This window comes from Pavona decussata, unplaced genomic scaffold (genome assembly GCF_977016875.1).
Source record: "Pavona decussata unplaced genomic scaffold, jaPavDecu1.1 SCAFFOLD_391, whole genome shotgun sequence".
Taxonomy (NCBI): domain Eukaryota; kingdom Metazoa; phylum Cnidaria; class Anthozoa; order Scleractinia; family Agariciidae; genus Pavona; species Pavona decussata.
In genome coordinates this window covers 1417422-1443040 of record NW_028145763.1, presented here as the reverse complement: position 1 = coordinate 1443040, position 25619 = coordinate 1417422, and the positions used below count along the sequence as shown (strand labels likewise).

At 40.4% G+C, this 25619-nt stretch overlaps 1 protein-coding gene across 1 annotated transcript; it reads left to right on the top strand.

The window, feature by feature from the left end:
• Positions 1–7903: 7903 nt before the first annotated feature.
• On the top strand, positions 7904–25339 carry LOC146451287 (uncharacterized). Its single transcript, XM_085099325.1, has 13 exons — positions 7904–7907; positions 8217–8579; positions 9783–10018; positions 11031–11267; positions 12822–12934; positions 13760–13990; positions 15703–15815; positions 17401–18020; positions 19348–20040; positions 20453–20810; positions 22078–22224; positions 23097–23370; positions 24904–25339. The coding sequence occupies exons 1-13, from the start codon at positions 7904–7906 to the stop codon at positions 25337–25339; spliced, it is 3825 nt and encodes a 1274-aa protein (XP_084955451.1).
• Positions 25340–25619: the final 280 nt, after the last annotated feature.

Sequence of the window (25619 nt, the reverse complement as noted above, 5' to 3'; positions counted from 1 at the left end):
TAGAGCTTTTGAAAGGTTCAGGTCAAATGCCTTTCTGAGCAGCAGCTTAGAAAAGTGGCGAGTAGCTCGGGAGCGAGCAAGATTTATACTAGTTTGCGGCATTGCGGGATTATCACAAATCAAATTATATTGGCGCATAAATAGGCTATTTTGAGCCTCATTATGAAAGCGAGGCTAGGTGCAAAGCTTTTATTATGAAAATCCTTTTTCATTCATATGCAATAAATTTACTCGATCGAATCAGATGGAATCCCGATATGGATATCGGAAAAAAAAAATCGTTTCACCGCTTTTACGCCCGCTGTACTTGTAATAGGAACATACACTTCCTTGGCAAAATTAATACGCCACGTATGGCGCGCTTGTCCAAATAGGCCACTTCCGGGTTGCTGTGAACCTCATCATGAAAGCGAGACCCAGTGCAGAGCTTTTCAAATGAAAATCAAATGATGTTCTTGCTCTATTTTTCTCGAAAAACAAACATACAGAACCTCTTGGAGAACCAATTGAATGATAACGAATGTTAAGTTTATTGACAAAGTAAATAGGTTCACGATTCTTGTTTCTAAAGCCTCATTCCAATTTTGTTGTTTGCTCTAGAAAACACGTGTCGTCACTGTCTCTCTCCTTTGATGCGTTTCCTGCAACTTTTTGGCTCTAATTGTGAGCACCAGCCGTCTCTGAACATACGTACCCGCCCATTGTCTGGCAAAGGACGACAAGAGTGCTATTGAACGTTATCTCGATGTCTTTCTTAACTGAGGGTGCCATTTTCAGTCGGTTTGCCTTTAATGATGTTGTATTATGCGCTTTCTATCCATAACCGCATCATAATCTATAATTTTTTTTAAAGTACTCATTTCCCGAGTTTCACTCGCAAAGTATGTTGACTGTTATCGGTTGTATTCAATTAAGACAATTTTCACCGTTCCAAAGAAAAAGTAAATGTGTCAAATTGTGCAAAATCGTTTTGTAAGCACTGATAAGAACTTGCTTACTGAAGTAACTCGAAACATAACTGTGATAAAAAAATCAATAGGAACTTCCCCTAGCCTTCATCAATTAGATAACTCAGCCTTTATAAACTCTACTAAACTAATGCGTCTTGGATGTATCCTGTCAGGCGTTTTATGCCGTGTTAACAGCCTGGGTCTGCCATGTTACTTTCACGAGAGCTTACAGTCTTCCGTATTCTTCGTTAAACTTGCAATATCTGAAAAAGGACATCAAAACTTTTCAAAGCGTCATTTAAAGAATTTCTTAACTGCATGATAATCTCACAAAGAGAAACAGTTCACGGTGAAAGTTCTTGTGAAAGATAAACTATTTATAACTGAATAACTGCATATCCACCTTACACTAGCGGAAATGTCCTAAACGAACGAAAAAAAAAATTACGTGGTCGTGAATTGAGGCAAAAACCAAGAAGGACATCTGAAGTCCCTCAGGTGAGAGGAAATTGCCCCCTGATCATATCTTTCGAATTTCTCTGACCTGCTTTTGTTTTCGGTTGAAAAAATTGTTTCTTTGTTTCAAGAACACCAGTGGATCACAGTTGGGGATAAATCCGATAAACGTGGCGATCTTTTGTATCACTGTCAATAATGTGAGTTTAAAGTTCCTATTGTTATAGGTATCACTGATTTATTGACTTCTAGATCTGCACCAAAACGCTGTCCATACAGCAAAATTGAAAACAACGGCGACACAAAATGCTTTTACCCTTCCCTTCCCAAACAGTTCTACCGCGCTAGCTGGATTGTCTTTGTCTTAAATTGTGCAACGTGGAACATTCAGGCCTGTTGCCCCTGATTCGTTCCGGTTTGTTTATTTACAACTGCAGAAAACATAATCACAAGCAAATTCAATCAATCATTGTCTGCGAGTGTCAGTTGTTGAAACTTGGGACAAGAACTGCGGTAAGGTAAATAAAAAAGATCCAATTATTGATAATCATTTGGATTCCTTAACCTATGTGCTTCAATTCAGAGAAGAGGCGAATATTGTTATTGTTTATGCCAATCGTAGACACATCTTGTAAACATCTCTCAAGACCTGGCACATCATATCTTTTTTCTGCTGATAGACTGAGGAACTGATGCCCAGCCGTAAAAACTGATTCTGAGTGCTTATAAAAATGAGCTCATTCACAGTTCGTGCAATTTGACGGGTTATAAACTGTCTTACTTTTGTTGACAACGCGTAAAACAATTCAATTGGGTTGAATTACAATACGGTTGAAAACTGAATTAGCGCAAAAAAAAAAAAAAATCCTGATTTTTAATGACATGATTTTTTTAGTTCTAGCAAACAGGCTGTTCGAATCAAGCAGGAATGTCCTTTTCTGAAGCAGTATTCCTAGCGCCACCTAAGGATAAGAAAGACCTTTGTTTGTTTGGATTTCTGGTCCTACAGAGATAATTGAAAAATTATATTTTACTAGGAACAAGGGAAAAAAACTTACTTGTAAGGATAACTTCCTTAATTTTAGGGATTATCACGGGATAAATTGGACAACTGTCCTTAAAATTGTAGGGATGTAAAGAATGACCTAAACCTCCCGGAAAGGAGAATTGCATGAGTTTGCATGTGAAGGGGATTTTCATCGGTTAAAAAATTAAAGCCTATTGTTTAGAGCAAAGAGAACCCTATTTCTTGTTAGAACCAAAAGGTCTTAGTCCATGGGCCAGAAAGTGAAACCCTCCCCCCATCTCGGGATTTTTGCAGACATGTATCATTTTAAACCTCTACCCAAAGGTATTCCAAAAATCGATGTTTGCACTTGATTGATTGATGGGTGTGGCCGTATGGCGCCATTCTTTATTTTAATCAAAGTGCCACAGGCTATCCAACCCGGAATTTTACAAACAATCTTCTTAAAAGGTACTATCCATGGAATTAACACACAAAACTACCCATACTTACTCTTCTCCATTCCCTCTGTTAGATGATACCTCAACTTTCACTTTTAAGCTTCAAAGTTGACTACTGCGCATGTCACAAAGTTCATTCAGCCTGTGCAAGGGGTATATGTGAAGTGATGCATAAGAATTACTCATGTTTCCTTGCTGTAAATAAAACAGAGCAGTGACGCACCTTTACTAGATTTTGTCGATTGCAACCTCTTCAGATTCACTGGAAACAATCAGTATGATTTGCTTGTCTCACTATGTAGTCGCTGGCTGTGGTCCGAAACGTATCGACTCCTTACTGCTAGTCTTCATCAGGTAATGGGGTCGACTGGTTACGCGTCACCATCGTCAGCAGACCATTGTGCTAAAAGTAGTAAAAGTGATTAATGTTCGTCACCAAGTTTCTCCATGTAAATTTCAGAACAGATCCACGCTTTCAAATACAGCATCAGGCATCAGACTTCTGAGGAGCATCGAACAGATCGGCCCTTTGTTCTAGGTTGATCAGATGTTGTAGGAGTGACTGTATCATTTCTTGTATCTTCTGACACTTCCTGAATGATAATGCCGCGAGCAGTGTGTGTTGTGCTTGCGCCCGATGGCGTTTCCTCCCTCAAGTCGAAGTTGTCCCAGCACAGGTGTGTGACTACGTCATGTTTGGGCTGATCGTGAATGGAATAACACCTTCTTGCTCATCAATAGCTTTGCCCATAGCTGTTTCTAGCTGAAGAACCCGCGAGTAGGAAGCACAATGGCCAAATCGATTAATCAGCGTTACAATCCCAGCACTGCCAGTCAAGAGCCTCAAAGTCATTCCAAGAAGTAGGTGTTTTGGCATCGTCCACTGTCCACTGGTAACTGCTTTACAGATATCTTGGGCAAACGAAGATATCAGTCTTTGTCTACTTGCAGAACTATCATTCTTGACGGCAATTCACTGGTCGGAAACATTTGTGAAGCGTTGATAGCATGACCTACATGTATGGTATCCTTACCTGGCTGGCAAAAATTTGCGTAGAATATTTGAGCAGATATCGTCTAACCTGTCTTAACCGGCCATAGACTGTCTGAGATCAGAAGGCACTTTGATTTTTTGGAAGCTTCTTTCAGACATAACACTAATGTCTGTCTCTTTCACCGCACGTGATGGAAGGCAATGAAGTGCTACAACAAAACATTCATGCCAAGTAAACAAACAATGAAGATGTGTTTTTAAAATTGTACATTAGAGGTTTTTTTAAAATAAATAAATAAATAAATAAATAAAGTTTGTTTACCAGAGACCTAAAGCTTCGGATGTTTCATACAATTCTTTTGATTGTTATTTTATCTGTCAATAGATAAATTGGCACGATCAAGGATTTTAACTTTACAGACAGGGTGTAAAAAACAAAGCTTCCAATAAATCAAAGCGGCTTCTGATCTCAGACAGTCTAAATAGGTATAAGCTGAATGAACTTTGTGACATGCGCAGTAGCCAACTTTGAAGCTTAAAAGTGAAAGTTGAGGTATCATCTAACAGAGGGAATGGAGAAGAGTAAGTATGGGTAGTTTTGTGTGTTAATTCCATGGATAATAGCTTTTAAGAAGATTTTTTGTAAAATTCCGGGTTGGATAGCCTGTGGCACTTTGATTAAAATAAAGAGTGGCGCCATACGGCCACACCCACCAATCGATCAAGTGCAAACATCGGTTTTTGGAATACCCTTGGGTAGAGGTTTAAAATGATACATGTCTGCAAAAATCCCGAGATGGGGGGAGGGTTTCACTTTCTGGCCCACGGACTATCTATAGTTCCTGGTAGCTGAAATAAGTGAACGCTGGGTAAACAATTTCATGTATTTAATCTGTAAATCATTGATATAACGCCGTAAAAATCGTAAGACTCGAACACGACGAAATAGGTCATCAACAGACTCACTGAAATTGAGGAACTGATTTCCTAACCGCTTAGAAACTGTAGTTTACGAATTGCTTCAAAATATCGACGCTTAAAACCGATTTTATTCACCTTAACGCTCTTCATTCCAGCAGCATAAGCGATAAATGTTCTTTTTAGCAACTGCAAAAATCGTTTGCTGTTAACAGACTCCGCAGCGCAGAGTTAGCGGTTGGATTGAAGTTTTCGTACAACACAATGAGTTCAATCTCTGACTAGCTTAAAAAAACTGTTCTAATCATGACGCAGGAAATTTTAACCCTGGTCAGGTTGTACAGGTATAGTTATCAAGTATTGCCTTTTGTGAGTGTAGACTTTTCACGAAGTTCAAGTGGTTATAGGTAAAAAAAGCAAGAGACGTGTCACCTTAAAGTGACAAAATTAAAGGCAAACCTATTGAAATTTTTTTCTCGAGATAAGAGCTGGTATTTTTGCCTGCCAATGGATTACTTGTACAACAGGAAGTGGCCTAAGTGTATTTGCAGACAGCTGGTGTCCAGATGGGTGAACAAACACGTTAGATATACATCACCTAAAAAACCTAGAGCAGTTTTCATTTCAGTGTCGCAGAGCGGTTTTCAATTGAGTGTCGAAAGTAATTTCGCGTTTGCTTTGGTTTTGCATCACTACGCTCTGTGATTGGTTAACAAAACTCGCGCCACTTTCTCAACCAATGAGAATCCAAACCAAAGCCAATCGTGTTTTGGCCGCACGCGTTTTCCCGCGCTTGGCGCAAGTTACATGTATTTGCTTTGAGTTCTGATTGGCTCGTTGTGTTGTTTACATCTGTTGTGATTGGCCAGAGTAATTACTTTGGTTTTAGTTTTACGACTGGAAACCGCTCTAAGACCAATACCAAAGTAATTACTAGCTCTGGCCAATCACAACATACGCAAACGGCGCAATCAGTGAACCAATCAGAACTGAAAGCAAATACATGTAACTGACGCCGAGTTTAGGGCGGGAAAACGCGTACGAACGGCCGGGCCGCGATTTGGGTTTGCTTCTCATTGGTTGAGAAGATGACGCGAATTTTGTCAGCCAATCACAGAGCGAAGTAAAGCAAAACCAAAGCAATTACCGAATTACACAGCTCTAAAAGACAGACTGGAATCAAGAGAAACCCAAAAATAAAGCTTGGCTCAACTTTAAAATACTAGAAGTAATCTTGAGTCTTCAGGTACAGATTGCAGGCCAGGATGAAAACGGATTACGACTTGCAAAAAATAGGCTGATTTTTTTAAGTTCCTGCTTCTCAAAACTGATAATGGTTTGTTTACCTGGTGTTCCACCATCTCATGTGCGAGAAAATATACTTATTTTTAATTTTGACACAGATTAGACCAAGGTAACATCATGATACCTTGGTTTTAACCCAAGAATGTAAACACAAGCTGGGAATAGCTATAGCTCACAGTTCTCTGGTTTTCCTCCCTCCACAACAACAACACTTCCAAATTCCAACTCGATCCTGGACGCATGGATAACTTTGAATAGATTTTCTCACTGGAGAGCTCTTTTGTGTTCCGTGTGTAAACAAAATTAGGCTTTCCTTTTTTTATGGAACCCGCCTCCTCTACACCACCCAGTCTCTGGAACTTTCAAAAAGCCCAGCCAGCAATTATGATACCTGAGCAGTAGACTACAACAGAGCAAAGGCCAAATTTCTTCGAGGTCTTAGACAAAAGATACAGCAACTTAAGAAAACTTTGGTCTACAGGAAGATATGATTGCTCTCCCTCTTCCTTTTCGCTGTCTATTTTTTTTTTTTTTGCTTACTTTTGTTACTGCGCAGAACGCTGCGCATCTCGAGATACTCGGGTTTCCTATAGGTGGTGCCTACTAATACAGGAATATTTTTGCCCGATTTAAAACTATGCAGAGAAAGCAGAACTTAGCAAATGCCCTTGAAATAAAAAAAATAAACAAATAAATAAAAAATGGGGGTAACCATGCATTTTTCGGAGATCAGGATAAAGCTTCAATTTGAAAAAAACAAAAAACAAAACAAAACAAAACAAAAACAAAAACGCCATAAATTGCTTTATATTTTACTGTTCTTTAGAATAATTGTTGCTCAATTATCTCTAAAAAATGCGTGGTTACCCCCAATTTTCTTTTTGGATTTCAACAGCCCTTGCTAAGATCTGCTTTTCCCGCATAATCATAAACCGCACAAAAATACTTCTTTATTGGTAGGCACCGTCCTTAAGCTGAGCTGTTCGTAGACTATGGCCGCCGAATGTACAATTTGAAGAACGCATTACTGAAAGGGCATATATAGTACGTTATTTCTCAGTGTCACGTATAACCTTTTTGCAGGTTCAGATGAACGCGACAATCATATTTCTCATTCTCTCAGCTGGGATAGGTAAGACAATCAATTCGTAAGTGTAAAATGTAGGTCTGTTTTTGGATGGGTCACTAGCATAAGGGGAAGATCTTTTTGTTTAATAGATCCGTGGCTTTGATCTTTTGTCTTTGAGACGGTTACGCGTACAACGAGGCAAGCATAAGAGTAAGCACAATCATAAACACAAGAATCTAAAATTGTCCCTCCCCGGGCGCGCAAGCAATTATACAAACTAAAACCCTAGAGTTTTGCAAGTTAAACCAAAGAAAATGTTTCATTGTTCTTACTTGCGTCTATTGGTCATAATGGTTCTTTAGTGTGCTGTCATTCAGTGTCTCTCTGTCTCTGTGTGTTTGTTTGTGAAAATCCGACCTCATCTTCTAGAATATATTTGTCCACTGTCCGTCTGGTCTTTTTAACCCTTAGCTATATAGGTTATTTTGGACGGCCGGAGTCCTGTGCATCTATAGCCTCCGTAGCAACCGTGTCAGTGGGGTCTAGTGCCTTTTTGGTAGTTTGACCGCGCGGATACTGGGACTAGAGCGAGAAAACTTCCTCCGTTTTTTGCTCTCTCGACCCAGTTTTCCGCGCGTTCAGACAGCAAAATACGCACAACCCACCCCCTCCCCCTACCCTGAAACTCTTGCTACGCAGGCTACTGTACATCATGAATTTGTTACACGTGACATCTATTAAATCATGGGTAAATAAAGATTGCAGTTGTTATTGTTGAAAAATAAACGCCAAACCGAATCAGAATGCCAAGTTAGCATTGAAGAATTTTGTAAATTTAATTAGTTTCTTTTCATTCGTCCGTGACTTAATTTTTTTCAATTTGGAACTGACAACAAGAAACTGGACACTTAAGTAAACTTTTCACCATGGATGATCATAAAATTGAACGTCGAACAACCGGGCTCTCAATCAATCAATCAATCAATCAATCAATCAATCAATCAATCAATCAATCAATCAATTCATTAATACCGGTATTATTATTTTCTTCGATCAGGTTCTGTTTTTTGCACCTCCCGCCACGAGAGGCGATGGTCAAAATCGTTCTACAGAGAAAAACGCCAAAATGTGTTAAACGCAAAATGGAGTAACAATCAGCAACAACAGGATGTTTCGTCGCCCAATCCAGCTTCATTTGTCCCTAAGTATTACAAAACGGCTCCAGTAACGAATCCAAGATCAAATCCGGTGCTGAGTCGAGCTCTTCACAGCTCTGTTCATGGAGCGCACGGAAACACTCCTAATCTCGCCTCGATTGCTTTGAATGCTGGAAATAAAGCACAGCGTCCTCAGCCTATTGCCAAGAATGCTTCACCTTTGATGAATGGAGATCGTGTTGTCCTCGATGCCAAACCGCAAGGTACGATTTTGCGCGGTTCGATCATAGAGAATTAACTGGTTTGTAGCAAGCACATTTAATTCAATTCAATTCAATTTTATTTGCCATTAACAAAAAAATACAACATAAATACATTATAGACGACACACAATATTCTTACTATTACAATATTCATACTTGACTATTTACAATATTAAATGTGTTGAAGGCTAGGAAGCCTATATAGAAGCCGGGGGCTTATTAACTATAGGCTTCCTAGAACTATTGGATAAACCATAGAAGTTAAGGGTACTGATTGAAATTTCCAATTTATTCTTAATTAATCTTAGCCACAAGTAGTCCTCGCAACTAACAGCTTCTCACCATTCAAACTCTACTTCTTACCCAGCAAGCAGCCTCTTTGATATATTCCGCATACAGGTAGCAACTTGAAAGACCTAGCAACAACTACTTGACGAAATTAAGGACGGGTAGTTGGCCACTTTAAAGATCAGCTCACACGCACTTGGCTCTCCTGTAACCTTTACACTGTTTCTAGTGAACTGCCTGAGTAAACTACTTGAGTAATCTGCTTCCTGGGCTACAAGCCGCAGTGACTTGTGCCATGTATACAATTAAAAAATGAATGTTCTAGAAGTTTCAGAGATATCTATTTTTAGGAACTTTACATCAATTACTCTGGCCAATCACAACAGACGTAAGCGACGCAATGAACCAATCAAAATTCGAAGCAAATACAAGTAACCAGCGCCAAGCGCGGGAAAATGCTCGCAATCACGTCACGATTTGTTTAGTTTGGCTTCCCATTGGTTGATGCGTAGGTAAATTATTAGGCATAGCTTACTTATTCCTCGATTCATCATAGAAATACTTTTACCCTTTTTTAATCAATACTGTTTACTAGACTTAGATTAGTGTTTGTTTATATAGTATTGAATGTGTTATATATGTTTTCATTTTTCGTTAGTCTAGCGTTTTCAACGTGAGCCCTTGGCTCGGGAGGCTGGGCGACTACTCCCCACGTTTCGACGTAAAATAAAATTATACTTATACTTATAAACTACAGCAATTTATGATTCTCCTTGTGGTAAATTTATTCATTTGCAAGCGATATTTATACAAGCAGGTCCAATTCAGCTTTTGCTGGTTTAAATGAAAGCCACTAACTCCACTAAACCGCTACCTATGATTCTCTCAACAATGTTCTTGTACACCTAATTAAAGGATCCACGAACAAAAGGACAGAAGGATTCACGAAAAGTACTGCGCCATCCTTGGTACCAGGCTCCAAACGGTCAGCACCAGTGAGACTGAATTCACCAGCGGCTGCCGCTGCTGCAGCTGATGTGCAAGGTGCTGTGGTAGAGAAAGGGATTGAAGTGATGGGCAAAATGGTGGATAAACAGCTGCAGATTATTGATGAGGCACAGGAAAAGGCGGAAAATTTCCTTAAGAAAGAGGTCAGATTAACTTGTGCTCGGTGAAAAGGTGTAAAACGTTTCGGACGGTTCCCCTGCTCAAATTCTCTTGTTTTTATAGTAGGAGTTCAAGCAACTATGGCGGCAACGCCAACAAAAACGTCGCTAGCTTGAAAATAAAAATTCATGTCACTTGTCATGAACTTTTTTGCGATTTTAACCAGTCCAATTCGTTCGACCCGTACAATATGGCCGAACTAGCTAGGAACAGAACTGGTAGGAAAGGCTCTCCTTAAGTATGAAAAAATTACCACGCGTGTTTCACGTGCTCCACAAATCCTTGAATTGGGTCATTTCACGTTGTTGTTTTGCAGAGTATATATAGCGAATAAATGCACCCAAACTTATAACATACGCGCAGGGCCATTGTTTTTCTCGTCAATTTTTTGTGAAGTTCTCGTTCCCTTCGCCGACTTCGTAAACGCGCAGCGCTAGAGAGCACCCTTTTCTTTGCTATCCAAGCTTTCTCACTGTAACGTCTGGTGAAGGACAAAAAACTTTGAGTTTTTCGTTAAAGGAGCCTGTGTATATGCGCCAAAAGAGCTATTTGTGCAAGAACAGAAATAACTTCCAACTTTTTATCGTGGAGATCATAAACATACACAATATTGTTACTGACTCAAGATCCAGCGTCTTGTTTTCTACATTGCGTAAGAAATTGAAAAAAATGCAAGCTTAGTTGTACAGCGGCACGGAAGTGAGTAGCGTAGGTACTTCATGTATCCCCTATTATAGTGTATTTACAAAGGGTATACAGGGGTAAATAAGGGTTTCTAAAGGTATATTTTAAATACACTATAATAAGGGATACATGAAGTACATACCGTGAGTAGCCTCATACCTAGACGTTGTTTGGCTCGTAACGTCACGCACTCCTCCGTGACGAGTCACGCACTTCTCCCTACGGAGGAGTGCGTGACGAGACGAGTCAAAGAACGTCTGCGCCAGTGAGTCAAAGAAGAAAGTGACTTCTTAGTTTATTGTTGATTTGCAGATCAAACTGGATATTGTACCAGAAAAAGGCTGGCAATCAGAAGACATGTTTGTACCTCCTGGATATCACTTGGATTCAGTTATAAGCGATGACAGTGGTTCCCCTAAAGAAGCTGAACCACAAGCATACAGCTACCCAGCAGGCCTCGGGAACGTACTGATGAACGGCTGCTATGGGACTGGGTACAAGGAAGGTGATCCGTGCTACGTGGCAAAGTGGACTTTGGACGCTTGTTTGGTATCTTGAGTTCCAACAACTCCTGACCACATGGAATGAGTCATTTTAATCAATAAGCTATTTCCGCGTTACTGTGAGCCTCATTGTTGACGCAAGGCTAATGGCAAAACTTTTCATATGAAAATTAGTTTTGTTTGCATATGAATGAAAACTAATTTTCAAAACAATAAAAACTTTACAGTTAGCCTCGTTTTAATAATGAGGTTTAAAGCAACCCGGAAATGGCTTGTTCGTGGCACAGTCATATAACATTCAGCAGCTTTAAAAGAGGATTACTATCAATTTGTAGTCAGAGGTTTAGTCGTCACCATAAAGCAAACACATTTATATTTGAGGTCCAAACTTAGCTTTTTCTGGCTCATGATGCCAAACAATTTCAGCCTTTTTTCTTGATACTAGCCTGCGAACGCAGACGTATTTCCGGCTGTCGAGATTCTCTCCGGAAATACGTCTGCGTTCGCAGGCTATCTTGATATAGGACCGTAGGCAAATGTCTGAATGAAATATTTTACTTTGTAAGGGTCATAAACCTTCGCAAAACATTTGAGCGTCGCTGAACACTTTCACTATAACACGGGGCTGTCGTAAATTTAAATTTGGCAAAGTGACGAGAAAGGTGCCGTTGAAAATGGGTTTTCACGGGTTTTTGATTCATTCTATCCGGATATTTGGTATGCATGAAATGATCAGGAATCCTGAATATTGTTTCCTGGCAAAGTCTATTGTTGGATTAACAATGGCCTATTTTTTTGGGTTAACAATGGTCTATTGCTGGATTAACAATTAAACCTATTGTCGGATTAACAATAGTCTATTGTTAAATTAACAATAGCCTATTGTTGGATTAACGATAGGTTATTGAAACAATAGTCTATTGTTGGGTTAACAATAGCTTATTGAAAAAATAGTCTATTGTTGGATTAACAATGGTCTTTGTTGGATTGACAATAGCCTATTGTTGGATTAACAATAGGCTATTGAAACAATAGTCTATTGTTGGGTTAACAAAAGTCTATTGAAAAATAGGCTACTGTTGGATTAACAATGGTCTATTGTTGGATTGACAATAGCCTATTGTTGGATTAACAATAGCCTATTGTTAAGAGACAATACTTAGGATTTGTCTTAGGGACTGTTAACATGGCCGGAAAGAAGATCCTAGCACTAGGCGGATCATCCTAGCGCCATATGTTCAGTTTACATGCAAAAGGTTGTACTTGGCCCTAGCGCTAGGATCTTTCAAGCTGAGAGATAAAAAGACCCAAGCACCATGTAAATTACCTTCGCTTGGAAGGTCCTAGTACTAGGGAAAAACAAAACAAACATGGCGGTGGCCGACAATTTTTTTTTCTTTTCCTTCCTCACTAATGGTAACTACCCCGACCGAAACTTCTGCATGTAAACCAAACGAAAAGTTGTTTCGCCTTTTAGGATCTTCCTAGTGCTAGAATCTTTCTCCCTCCATGTAAACAGTCCCTTAGCATAGGATGTGATTCGTGAATATGGTCCCAGACTGTGTAACACTAACCCGTCTATGTAACCTTTGACCGACAGAACATGATTGATGGCGCGGCCTTCATGGGGGTGGGTTTTGATGGGCGTGGTGAGTACAGCCCTGAATCGAGAAAAATGAGCATCGTGCAACGAAGCTGCGCTGGGAAAGCAACGTAAGAGTTATTAAATATTCATATAAGTTTGTGCGTGCGAAAGTTAAATTATTTGACTATCGGCTATAGGTAGTTGCAAACCTCAGGAATCATGAAAACACGACCGGATATTTTATAGCGAGCTGCATGTCCATCCCCCAAATATTGCCAGTGACATAATTTGTTTAGTATTGTAAGCAAGAGACTATGAGGTAAGAGAGTGAATCCCTGTGCCCCATGATAATTATTTTCAATCTTTTTTTAATTCGCACCATGCTATTTTGAGTTTCAAATTAAATGACGTCACTCTAACTGACTAATAAGATGTCGACATTAAAATAGCAACGAAACAAAAATAGATTGAAAACATTTTTCACAGGAAGAGGGGCATGTATGGGGGATTCGCTCTCTTACCTCATAGTCTCTTGGTTTCAGTTGAAATTCATAAATATTTAGTGTTATGTCGTAAGTTAAGAAAATTACTTTACTTCGGATTGCTATTTAACTGTAATCACACAGCCGTCGAATAAGTCAGAATTGTATTCTCCAGTTTCAACTTTTTAACATTTTTGTCACCTTTATCACAACAAGTAGTATCCTGTAATAAGAGACACACTAAACCAGCGTAAATGAAGTGCCAAGTCAAGACGAATAAGGAGGATACAGAAGAAAGGAAGGGGTGCTGACAACCTCGTTGCCAGGCCCTGGTAACTAGGTTGGGGTGTTGGCATCTGCTATTTCTGTTGTGCGTAGTAACTTGGAACTTGCAAAGCCGCTTTGTTCACACAAGTAGCGCGTTGCTTTATTGAAAGATGCATGTAAAGAGAATTTTGTTCTATTTATAAGGTATGATGATTACGATGTCCCAGACACAATGAACGTCCACGGTATTTACGACACTAAAGCTAGCATGGTGACGTTTGAGAGCCGCTCTGAGTTCCAGTCCTTTCTGCAAATGGAGGCAGGGGTGTCCGGTTCTTACTTTGGGTTCTACGCAGGCGTAAAATCGGCCTGGGGCGAGTCTAAGTCAGGTGCAAGTCAACAGTATATGGCCCAGCTGAGCGTCGATATAAACAGGTAAAATATTAGACAGGCAACTATCTTGTTGGTTCACAGGAACGAGACGTTTTCTCCAATATAATGTTAGCAGACGAGTGATCGTAAAAAGCTTGTTGTATATCGTGGACTTGTATTGTACATGCGAGAGCAAATATAGAACTGTCTCCTTGAAGCATCTTGGCTTGGTGCTAATCGCTGTAACATTTTCTCGGAATTGAGAAAAACCAGCCTCTAGCTCTACAGACTTTGGTGTTTTTAAAATTGAACACAAAATTCGAGAATCGTCATAGGCGCAATTGCATCAAGTCTTATCAGGGAATACAGCCCAATTCATTAGAGACATTTTTATGGCTCCCGTTATTAACAATACATATACGCCAATGGGAAGTTTTAGACTGTGAAATCAAGGATGAAGGGCCTTATTTCGCCTCCATCACAAATAAAATACGCTGATGGGAAACATTTGCCCATTTTTCTGAAAAACCAATAGATATTTGATCAGCCTGTTGATAGCAATAGGTGACACTAGCCGATCATCTGCACTATATTTCACAGCATCGTTGTCTTAAATGAAAGTGAGAAGTGATCATCGCAGTGAATTTTCCAATTTATGCAATTGGAAATTGGAAGCCTGAAAAAAATTCAGGCTTCAACGGGATTCGAACCCGTGACCTCCGCGTTACCGGTGCGATGCTCTACCAACTGAGCTATGAAGCCACACATTGGGAGCAAGGTCAATTGTAGGTTCCCATTTTCCCGTGAGAGGAGTGAAACGATGTAAGGTATATGAAATAATTCATATATGAACTGCGGATATAGATGAAAGTGAGAAGTGATCATCGCAGTGAATTTTCCAATTTATGCAATTGGAAATTGGAAGCCTGAAAAAAATTCAGGCTTCAACGGGATTCGAATCCTCTCACGGGAAAATGGGAACCTACAATTGACCTTGCTCCCAATGTGTGGCTTCATAGCTCAGTTGGTAGAGCATCGCACCGGTAACGCGGAGGTCACGGGTTCGAATCCCGTTGAAGCCTGAATTTTTTTCAGGCTTCCAATTTCCAATTGCATAAATTGGAAAATTCACTGCGATGATCACTTCTCACTTTCATCTATATCCGCAGTTCATATATGAATTATTTCATATACCTTACATCGTTTCACTCCTCTCACGGGAAAATGGGAACCTACAATTGACCTTGCTCCCAATGTGTGGCTTCATAGCTCAGTTGGTAGAGCATCGCACCGGTAACGCGGAGGTCACGGGTTCGAATCCCGTTGAAGCCTGAATTTTTTTCAGGCTTCCAATTTCCAATTGCATAAATTGGAAAATTCACTGCGATGATCACTTCTCACTTTCATCTATATCCGCAGTTCATATATGAATTATTTCATATACCTTACATCGTTTCACTCCTCTCACGGGAAAATGGGAACCTACAATTGACCTTGCTCCCAATGTGTGGCTTCATAGCTCAGTTGGTAGAGCATCGCACCGGTAACGCGGAGGTCACGGGTTCGAATCCCGTTGAAGCCTGAATTTTTTTCAGGCTTCCAATTTCCAATTGCATAAATTGGAAAATTCACTGCGATGATCACTTCTCACTTTCATCTATATCCGCAGTTCATATATGAATTATTTCATATACCTTACATCGTTGTCTTAATTGATCACTTTTCTCGTCAATGTTTAGTACTGTTCATGACTGTTTCAAAAAAACGTGTTGCAGATACGAAGTGTTTTTGGACGAAGTCAAACCCCAAGACTTAAGTTTGTCATTTCTAAGAGAATTCATGGAACTGCCTACTTCGTACTTCGCCGCAGGAGCCCCCCTCAAATACCGTAAGTACAATACCTTAATTTCCTGAGTTCGTGGGTTCAAATCCAGCTGTTTGAATTCATTGAGTTTACCCCCTTTGGGAAGAACTTTGCGCGGGCGTGATCACGTGACACGCGCGCGAGGGTTTCAAATAGAGTGTGTGCACGGCGGCCTAAAACAATAGAAGATATTTGCATAAAAACAGAATATATTTCCCAAAGGAAAATCATTGTATTGTTTCGGTCCGCCAACATGGCCGTCGTGCACACACTCTATTATTTCACACTTTGTTGTTTTGTCATTTTTCTCCTTTACTTATTCGGATTAAATTTGAGCTTGAGCTTACCATTAACGGAGAACTTTTCTTAACACCCGCCAAGGTCAAAGAGTTTTCTTTGACCTTGGCAAACCAATTTTCTTCAGGGGGTTAGCGAGCTCGGGGAACTATAACTAACGGAAGTCCTCATCTTAGCACTCAAGAAAATAATTTCCATCCATTTCTTTTGGGTTCACATTGGAGAATACGCGGCTCACACAATTTGTAGTACCGTAAGTGTGTCGTAGTATGACATCAAACTAGTGGATAGTGGTTTTCGCGGAGTCTGATTGGCTTATCAAACTTGGGATGGTATTTGCTATTCATCTCCCGACATTTTCCTAGATTTAGCGCGTAAGACATTTTTGCCAATTTGTCAAAGAATGGAAAACTGAATAATGGGTCTGCTAATCCACTGGTTCATTGTTAATGTACTAAAACAATTATTCACCTCAGTGTCGCCGGCGGTGAATAGTGTTAGACATTTCCTAGGTACTTCGCGGCTCAGTAAATATCTAGCACTATCCATGCACCTCCGATTCGGTGAATATTCAACAATTATTCCACTTGCGCTTGTTGGGTGTAGGCTGGTTCTCATATAATCGCTACGATCGTTACGATCGCTATGATCGCTGCAAAATGCGACCAGCGATCCCAGCGATGATAACGATCGTAACGATTGCTTTGATTCTCATATGATCGCTACGATCGCTAACATGTTTCTGAACTTATGTTTTCGTGTTGAATTATAGGATACAAAGTCCAATGTTGTAATGACTTATGGGATATTTCCAGTCACTACGATTGCTACGATCACAGAAACCAATTCTCATAAAGTCGTTTTGATCGCTATGATCGCTACGATCGCGCAACACCGATCTCTACGATCGTCGAGATAGAAATTTTTCTATGTTAGGGATCGTGATCGCTGTGATCGCTACGATCATTAAGATCGCTATGATCGCCGAACATAGCGATTCTCAAATGATCGCTGGGATCGCTGGTCGTAGCCATTATATGAGAACCAGCCTTATGAGATGATTATAACCAACGAGGCGCGAAGCCCCTAGTTGGCTATACTGATATTTCATCCCCTGGTTTCCCATAATCACGATCATAATCTGCATAATTTGTCGCTTCACATAGGCGATATCCCCTCCCTTTGTAATGTTCCATGCAGAGTATTGCTATTTCCAACCCGCGCGGTTCTTCAATTATCAGGCATTTTCAAACAAGAACTAGTACAAAAAATATTATTAAGTAATTAAAACATTTGATTGTTCTGCTTACAGAAAATTTCATCCAGAGGTGGGGAACACATTACATCAAATCCTCAAAGTTTGGCGGTCAACTTGAAATTCGTAAATTCATGGATGCAAGCGACGTCTCCAACAAAAAAGAATTTGCTGTGGAAATGGAGATGGAATTCAAAACTTTGTTTTCCAGCGTAGGAGCCAAGTCCAGCACTAAGGGCGGGGAGTATTCACGGAATCAATCGAAGACTACTTCAACGACTGTCATAGCACTGGGCGGAAGCCATGAGGTGGCGGCCATCTTGTCAGACGCGTACTCCCCCACATTTAAAAACGAGTTTAAGGAATGGCTTGTTTCCATCCCAAAATATCCAAAACCCTTTCTCTTCCAGGTCGGTTCTGTCACAGATTTGGTAAACTTCCGAATGCGGGACCTGTTTCCTGGCGAAAAAGTCAACTGGGGTTGCGAGGGGCATGCAGCAAGCTTGAAAACCGAGACTAACGCTAACGGGGATAAAGTGACCTTCTTTGAGACTGTCGTCGAGAATGGAACGGTGATTAAACATTACTGTTCCTTTGACAGCAGAAAAGGGTTAGAAGAGGCCATTAGGAGAAGAAGGATAAGTTTGAAAAGAGCTATTGAGGTTTATATGGAAGAGGTAGGTTTTGTGTATGGTTAATTAAATAAACAACTTGCTACTGACAATAATTTAAGCTCGCTATAGGCTCGATTTCCGCCACTCCCATAAGGAGCAGAGGAGTCAGATTTGATGTAAATTCCGGATAAACTGCGTTGTAAGAAAGTCATTGAACAAAGCGTCATGGGATCTTATTACGCGTCTTGATCTTTTGAAACATTATCCCCTAGACACAAGCCGCATGCAACAATGACTATGGGCGCATTGCTGTAGCTTACGGGGAGCTTCTTCGTTCGAAAAGCTTTGCTTTTCCGACGGCTTCGGCGGCGATCGTTTTTTCACAGGCGACCATTGCTGGCTCTATAATCTTTCAACAGACGCGCAATAAGATCTAATGACGGTTTGTTCGATCATGTTCTTGTATCAACAAACTCAGTTTGCCGCGCAATTTCCCAGTGAATTTAACCGGGATTTACAACAAATTTGACTCCTCTGCGCCCTGGCCACTCCCTCAGGTACGGTAATCGTCTCTTTGAGGGGGTGAGAGCGGGCTCATTCCCCGAACTGCCGCTGGTAATCGAGCCTTGGCTCGCTACAGACGTCGTGTTACCGTCGTGCGGAACTAAATGGTTTGCCGATTAAAATTCCACTTTGTTAGGAAGGACTTTTTAAACCAAGTCTTTAATGTTACAATCGTTTAGCACGACAAGATGTGTGGTCATCACTGTGCCGTACGGTAGTAAGAGAGGGTCATGTTGAAACTTTCTTGAAAAGAATTAATATTAAGTTATACATTAAGAAGTTTTATTTTTACCGCTTGGATTTGCCTCAGTAAACGCTGAATTAAACTGCATGCAACTTAAGCAGCTGTGGAAAGAGAGCCCTGAAAATATCCAAATTAAACTTGAACGGGTTTTGAACTAATGACGATGCAGTGCTCTAACAACTGAGCTATCAAGCCAACTGGGTGCTCGTCATTTTGCGAATTCGTAATATACTGGAAAGTACCGCAGTTATATAGTGTAGGCAAATATCTGCAATATATGGTCGTTCTTCAGTTGAATCTTTTAAACCCTTTGATTTATTCGTCCTCCAAGCGATACTTGTAATTTCGTTGCAGTTTCCAAGCTGTCGGCCTTTCTTGCTACTTTTGAACAGTTGGTAAAATAACTCGAGGATCTGACAGAGTAATGACGAAGACCATATTTAGCAAGTCCTCAGCCATGTTTGGAACTCCCCCGTCCGCTACATCACTAAATTAAACTCTGAAGCGTGTTGAGTCTATAACATGAAGCGGCTTAGTTTTAACGCTGTCTAGTTTCTCATCTACTTTTCGCTTTGTTCGTAGGGCCCTATGTCAATTTCAGATTTTCTTCTCCCAGAGTGCACCTCTTCCGCTCAAACCGAGAACCGAGACCTAGAAAAGAGAACAATTAAACCGACGCTAAACTGGCAGACAATTACCAGTGGACAAAAGGAATTTCGTGTAACATTCGACATGAAAAAGGATCTAACTGGCATCGAAGGCTACAGCATCCCTCGCAACATGAGTCGCCTGGTGAAGTTTACCAATGGAAAATGGCTGACTGGGGAAGAAGATGGCTCGTTTCATTTATATAATGCCTTCAAAAATGGGGGAAGCGGCGATACTAAAAAGCATAAGATGTCAGTCCTTGGCCTGGTCTTGTCGTATAACCAAAATACTGGAGGTTTGGAGTTACTGACACCTGATTTCAAAGCTTCGAAACAGTTCTTCCCAAATCTTCACGGCTTTCTGGAAGGGCGCACTTTGGCTAGAATTGTTTTAAAAGCTGATGATGACACTGCAGAAGCATATAAAAGAGAAGCGACGACAAATAAACCTTGTAATATGAAATGGTCCAACACTCTTCGTTTTGACCCGACTGACAGCAACGGGAAATGTCTTCACTTCACAGCAACTACAGAGGGAAGCATTTTCGTGGCCTTCTCAGCTTTACCCAAAGACAAGTCCACATGGTATTACACTGAAATTACACCTGGAAGAGTAGCCATTTATAAGGTAAGATAACATAGATTATTAAAAACAGGATCATTGTATAATGCAATTTCAGGCATTTGATTGGCTTCGCGGCCATGGAACATGAGCCAATATACCATGCCTGAGAAATAACGACTGATTAAATTGTCTTCTGGTTGTTCTTGAAAATCGACACTTCAATATAACCATCATCGTGAATGAATGCAACATTTATTTCAACACCCTCTTCCAGCCGCATGCGGCAATGATTCAATCCCAGGGCCTTTCCGTTGTAAATTGGAAGGGGCGCGAGGGAAAGCCCTGAGAGCAAGGTTGAATCATGAAGGATTTACCAATTTGTTATTATTATTTACTGAGGGAAAAATTCATGCTTGAATCCAAGGGAGTTAAGGCAAAAAATCATGCAGAAGTTACTTGAGTTTTTTCTTCACAGGGAAACACGTTAAAAACCTCCACGAACAACCCAAACGCTCGAGGACTTGGTGACCCAAACTTACTGCAATCTTACTTCGTATGCGTCACCGAGTCAGAATCCAGCACCCTTATTGAATACGGAAAAACATTGGGAACAACAGACAGCGGCGACATATACTTGAACATGTTAGATACCAGCGAACGTTTGAACGTGCGGTTTTACGCCTTCGGAAACGGCGACAAGAAGCTTGACGTAATCGACGCGCATATTGTGTCACGTGACATGACCAGCGCGGAGTGTAATGGTGATACACACATGGATCTGGAAACGAGGTTGTGTACACAGAGGTGCCACGAGGATTGTGATCCCCTCTACGGTAAGAATAAAAAAGGAATTACAGACAGCACTGACGGCTAAATCGATTAGCAAGTAAAATCTGTCCAATAATGAATCTATACTAGACTGTGAAGGGTCGGAAACTCAGGAAATATACCACAAGAGAATTTCAATTCGAGAAGCAGGTAAGGCCAAGTGCAGAAGCTAGGAATGGGTTGAGAAAAAAGCCTAGCTGGTTATTACAGTTAGTCTACGTAATGCATGACCAGTATTCCGAGAATGAAACGAACATTCGATTTGCTCTTTGTAATTTCCGGCATTTGAATGGAATCTTGAAGATGTCTCTGGAAATCTTCCCGAAAAAGACGCCTCAAGTAGAAAAAAAATTCAAAATACTTGGAAAGCAATTGTTATTTTTGAAATACTTATTGCAGCTGTCATGCAAACAAAAATTCATAGCCTTATACCGTCAATAAACTAGGGGAATTTCTAAGGGAACTCTGAAATCTCGCTAGCGATATGTTTAAAACTGACATGTAAATTTCAAAACTTCGTTCAAATTTCAAAAATACTGGTCACACTGTATAATGTAATAGTAATAATTATAAAGCAACATCACCACTCACAATCCCACAATACTTCACAGTATATGAGTGTAGTCAATCTCGTACTCAGAGTCCTCAGGCTCTTTGGCCAGCGGTTGGTTGCCAAGAGAGAGACTGGAGAATTCAAAAAAAATTTTTTTTTTTGATTAGCTGCTCCGTAAAAAGCTTGAATTTTTTTACTGCAGAAATCCTGTGGTAATAGAATTCCAGTACCACAGAGTCTCTCCTGGCAACCAACCGCTGGCCAAAGCACCAGAGGACTCTGGGTGCGAGATTGTGGTGTAGTCTTCTCGTTATTCAGCTGAGTCCTGTCGCGATCTCAACGTTTTTTCTTTGTGCGATGCTTGTGATACGAATGAATGTTTCATCTCTCTCACTACAGCATAATACTGGATCAGGCTCAGTTCAGTGAAACTATATACACCCAATGCAAAAATGGCTGACATTTTAATATTATTTTTTCTGTATTGAAATTAGCCTCACTAGCCTCGTTTAAGGTAAAATATTCTTTTGATATTTGAACTCAAGAACGAGGTTAGTGAAACCAATTTGAATGCAGACAAAAGAATATTAAACTGTCAGCCAGTTTTGTAATGGGTCTATGCCGTGCTCAACTTGAAACCAAAATATCAGACATAAAAAACAAATACCAAAAGCAACTATTAATTCTTTAGGGATTCTTTCCTTTTTTTCCACCTTAAGGTTGCAATACAGCATCATCTGGGAATCCTCTGCCTACAGAATGTAACGCATGCCGCGTTGCTAAGGACATCGACACTAAGACATGTCTGCCTGAGTGTAAAGAGCCGCACATCTTGACTCCGGAAAAGTATTGCATCGATATAAATAGTGAGAAGTTTTTGGCTTATATGGTTGCGTTGATAATCGGTTTCAGAAAAGTTGAAAGTTTCGTTGACCTTTTTCTAGCGGGAGGAATCTTTACTCGTGCGATTTTTAATTGCCTAGTTCCTAGGCCTCTCGCTGTCTTTCATCTCGGTCAATCCGTTTCGGATCACGTGACACCGAAACGAATTGATCGTGAGGGCCTAGGAGAAAGCGGTACAGGGACAAGGCAATGATCTTTAAATGATCGAACATGCAAGGCGTTTATAAATTAATTGTTAGCCTTTTTCAGTCAATTCCCAGCTTTTTTAAATGTGGTGTCCTGCATGGTGTGCTAAACTTTTCAATTTTCGGTTGCAGATGCCGTCGCCAAAAGATCCAGTTAATTTGCTGCTTACGCGCTTCTAGGCTTATCAAAGTGTTGTTTAAAATATAATTATTTTACTTTTTAAAAGTTCCTTTCTTGTTTCTGAAGATTTGATGAGAGAAATTATAATTAGCCTGAAGCATAGGAAATAAATGGAAAGGACTACCAAGCAAACATTTTCCTTTTCTCTGTAAATACAGAAATACTGAAATCACTTTATTTAAGTGTCGACATATATAGTTAGCTCAGAGCACTAATTGCAATTGGGGACACCCTCCAGCCGAGATCAAATTGGAAATTCGAAGTGGTGCTTTTTGAGCAGAGGGAAACACTCGAGTACCTGGAGAAAAACCTCTCGGAGCAAGGACGAGAACCAACAACAAACTTAACCCGAGTCCAGGAATTGAACGCGGGCCACTTTAATGGGAGGCGAGTGCTCTCACCACTGCGCCGTGATGGCAGAGTTTCGTTCGACATTCCTAATTTGCCTCTTTTTCTTTCATTTTAAAAGGTACCTTCGACATACAACCCAAGGGCACTTACACACAACATTATTACAGGGCAGGAATATCGGTGCGAAACATTCCCCACATGTCTACCCTGACCATGTGTCTATGGAACCGTTTCTTGCAATTTTATGCGTCCATTGGCTGGATACTGGCTGTCTATGGAAGTAATAGTCAGTATTTTGGACTGCAGTGGGATATACACGATGGGAATCAAATGAGTCTGCGTGTGATGCAAAAAGTGTTGAATGATGAGGCTGTTAAAAAATCAAAGAACAGGTAAAGGTGTTAGAGAGATCAGCACAAGTAATGATAATTAAATAATAATTATGTACCTGGCTGTTTAACCCACTGTACAGAAAACGATTGCGGCTGTACATTTTACCACAATAGCTTGCGAATCTAACATAAGAAATAGCTAGGCACCTTGAAAGCCATATTTTTGGCAAACTCGTCCCTGTACTAACAACAATGTGTATGCCAGGTTTCAAGTTTTTAACATTTTTTCTGTGGGTTTTTTTTTTGGGTTTTTTTTTTTCGTACGCTAAGAAATATGAATATCACTTCTAACTGTACCCGCCGCCAGACGGTGGATAGGAGCAATAAAATGGAAATGATCGAGAAGCGAACGAGAATTACAAGGCAGTTGCACAATGCTTAGTTAACGTTTACGTATACTTTCGTTCAGCCGTTCAGAGTTTGAGTTGGGGCTGTGATGAGTTAGCGTTTAGTCAAGTCAGATTCTTTCTTTTAGTTCGTTTAGTTTAGTATAATTTGTTTTAGTTTAACTGAGTAAAGTTTAAGTGAAGTTAAGTATAGTTGAGGGGGTCAGAGCCAACATGTGCTATCCAAAAACATGAAAAACTGGAAATAGTCTATTTCGCTTAAAATTCAGTGAAACAAAATTCACCCTCTAACAAAAACTAGAAAAAAAATTGTATTTGTTTAAATCTTCCTCTGGTTTTGAAACAGACTTTGACGGTATTCATGTTAGTTTACCAGCGCATTTCAAATGTTTGAGGTTTGTGCACGTACGTGGGATGTCCCTCAGTTAGAACATTACAGGGAGTTACCAAGCTTCCCCGCGCACAAGAGGAGCCTTAATCATGTTACACAACTTCTGGTTTCTTGGTAGCTCCGTTTTGGTTTTGGGCCTAAGCGTGCGTTTTTCAAAACTCTCGTTGAACCCAATCTCGTCCCCAGAGTCCTCAGGCTCTTTGGCCAGCGTTTGGTTGACAGGAGAGACTCTGGGGTACTGGAATTTTATTACCGCAGAATTTCTATTTCTGTGGTGAAACAATGGAAGCCGTTACGGAGCTCATAATATAGAGCATCCAATCAAAAAAATTAAATTTTTTCGAATTCTCCTGAGTCTCTCCTTACGCCTACCCGCTGAGCAAAAAGCCTTAGGACTCTGGGTACGAGATTGCTTTAAACCCCGAAAAACTATTTACGTGCACAAAGCTTACAACTTGAAATTCGATTTTTGATCATTTTGAGAGTGGAAACGTTGAAACTTTTACAAAGTCAAGAAGCACATCAGACTAGCTAGCACAGAAAACAACCACCAACATAAGGAAAACACATAGCTGAAATATACTAGCTCCTCGGGGCTGACAAAACTCGAGGAGTTTTGTAAACTGAAGGACCCCAGTTTGTGTCAATGGCTTGTCCGATAGTATAAAAAATGGATCAGTAGAAAAAAGGTCTTGATGTTTTGAACAAAATATTGTACCCTCAGAGCATTTCAGTAGAGTCAGATGAAACGTCAGTGTTTTGATTGTCGTTGCTCTTCGCCTGCTTAAATTGTAGTATTTTATCACGACCCCTCATGGAAAACAACAAATGGCACCATTTTTGTGTTACGTTTTCCGGAATAACTGGAGTGGCAGTGGTTTACGTGGACGGCGAAAGGAGGATATCGGAAACCATGATGCCCGAGGAGTTAGAAGGTGGAGGGATGTTAAGGGTCGGTGAAAAATGGCTGCAACTGTATAAGGTCAGCGGTCTCAATCTCTGGGACAGAATCCTTCCTCCGGAGGAGATAAGAGATTTAGCAACGTCGTGCCTCAAGGGATTTGGAAATGTCAAGCACTGGTTTGATTTCTCGGAAGTAGCAAAGGCTGCAACAAACAATGTGATATTTCAAGACCCATCCTCGTGTGCACCCTCCACACCACCGCCGGGTACTGGGGCCGAGCCAACGCCAGAGGGAGCCACGGAGCAGCCTTCGGAAACAACAGAGTAAACTGGTTCCGCTCCTACAATTGATGTTCTACGATTCCTTCCATTATTGTTAAAGAAAACTTCATCAATGTAATGAGAATTTATAATGATTAAGAATCAATTAGCAAAAGGAATAAAAGTTCACAATATTCTGCAGAGTTCAAAGTTTTCGCTAAATTACGCATATGTCAAAACAACAGGTCGTTAGCTTTACGCTGAGGTAGTTGCGCGTGAAATAAGACGAGTCCGCGCTACTAATGGTGGGCGTCTTTTTCAAGCATCTGAATTCCTCACCGCCTCAT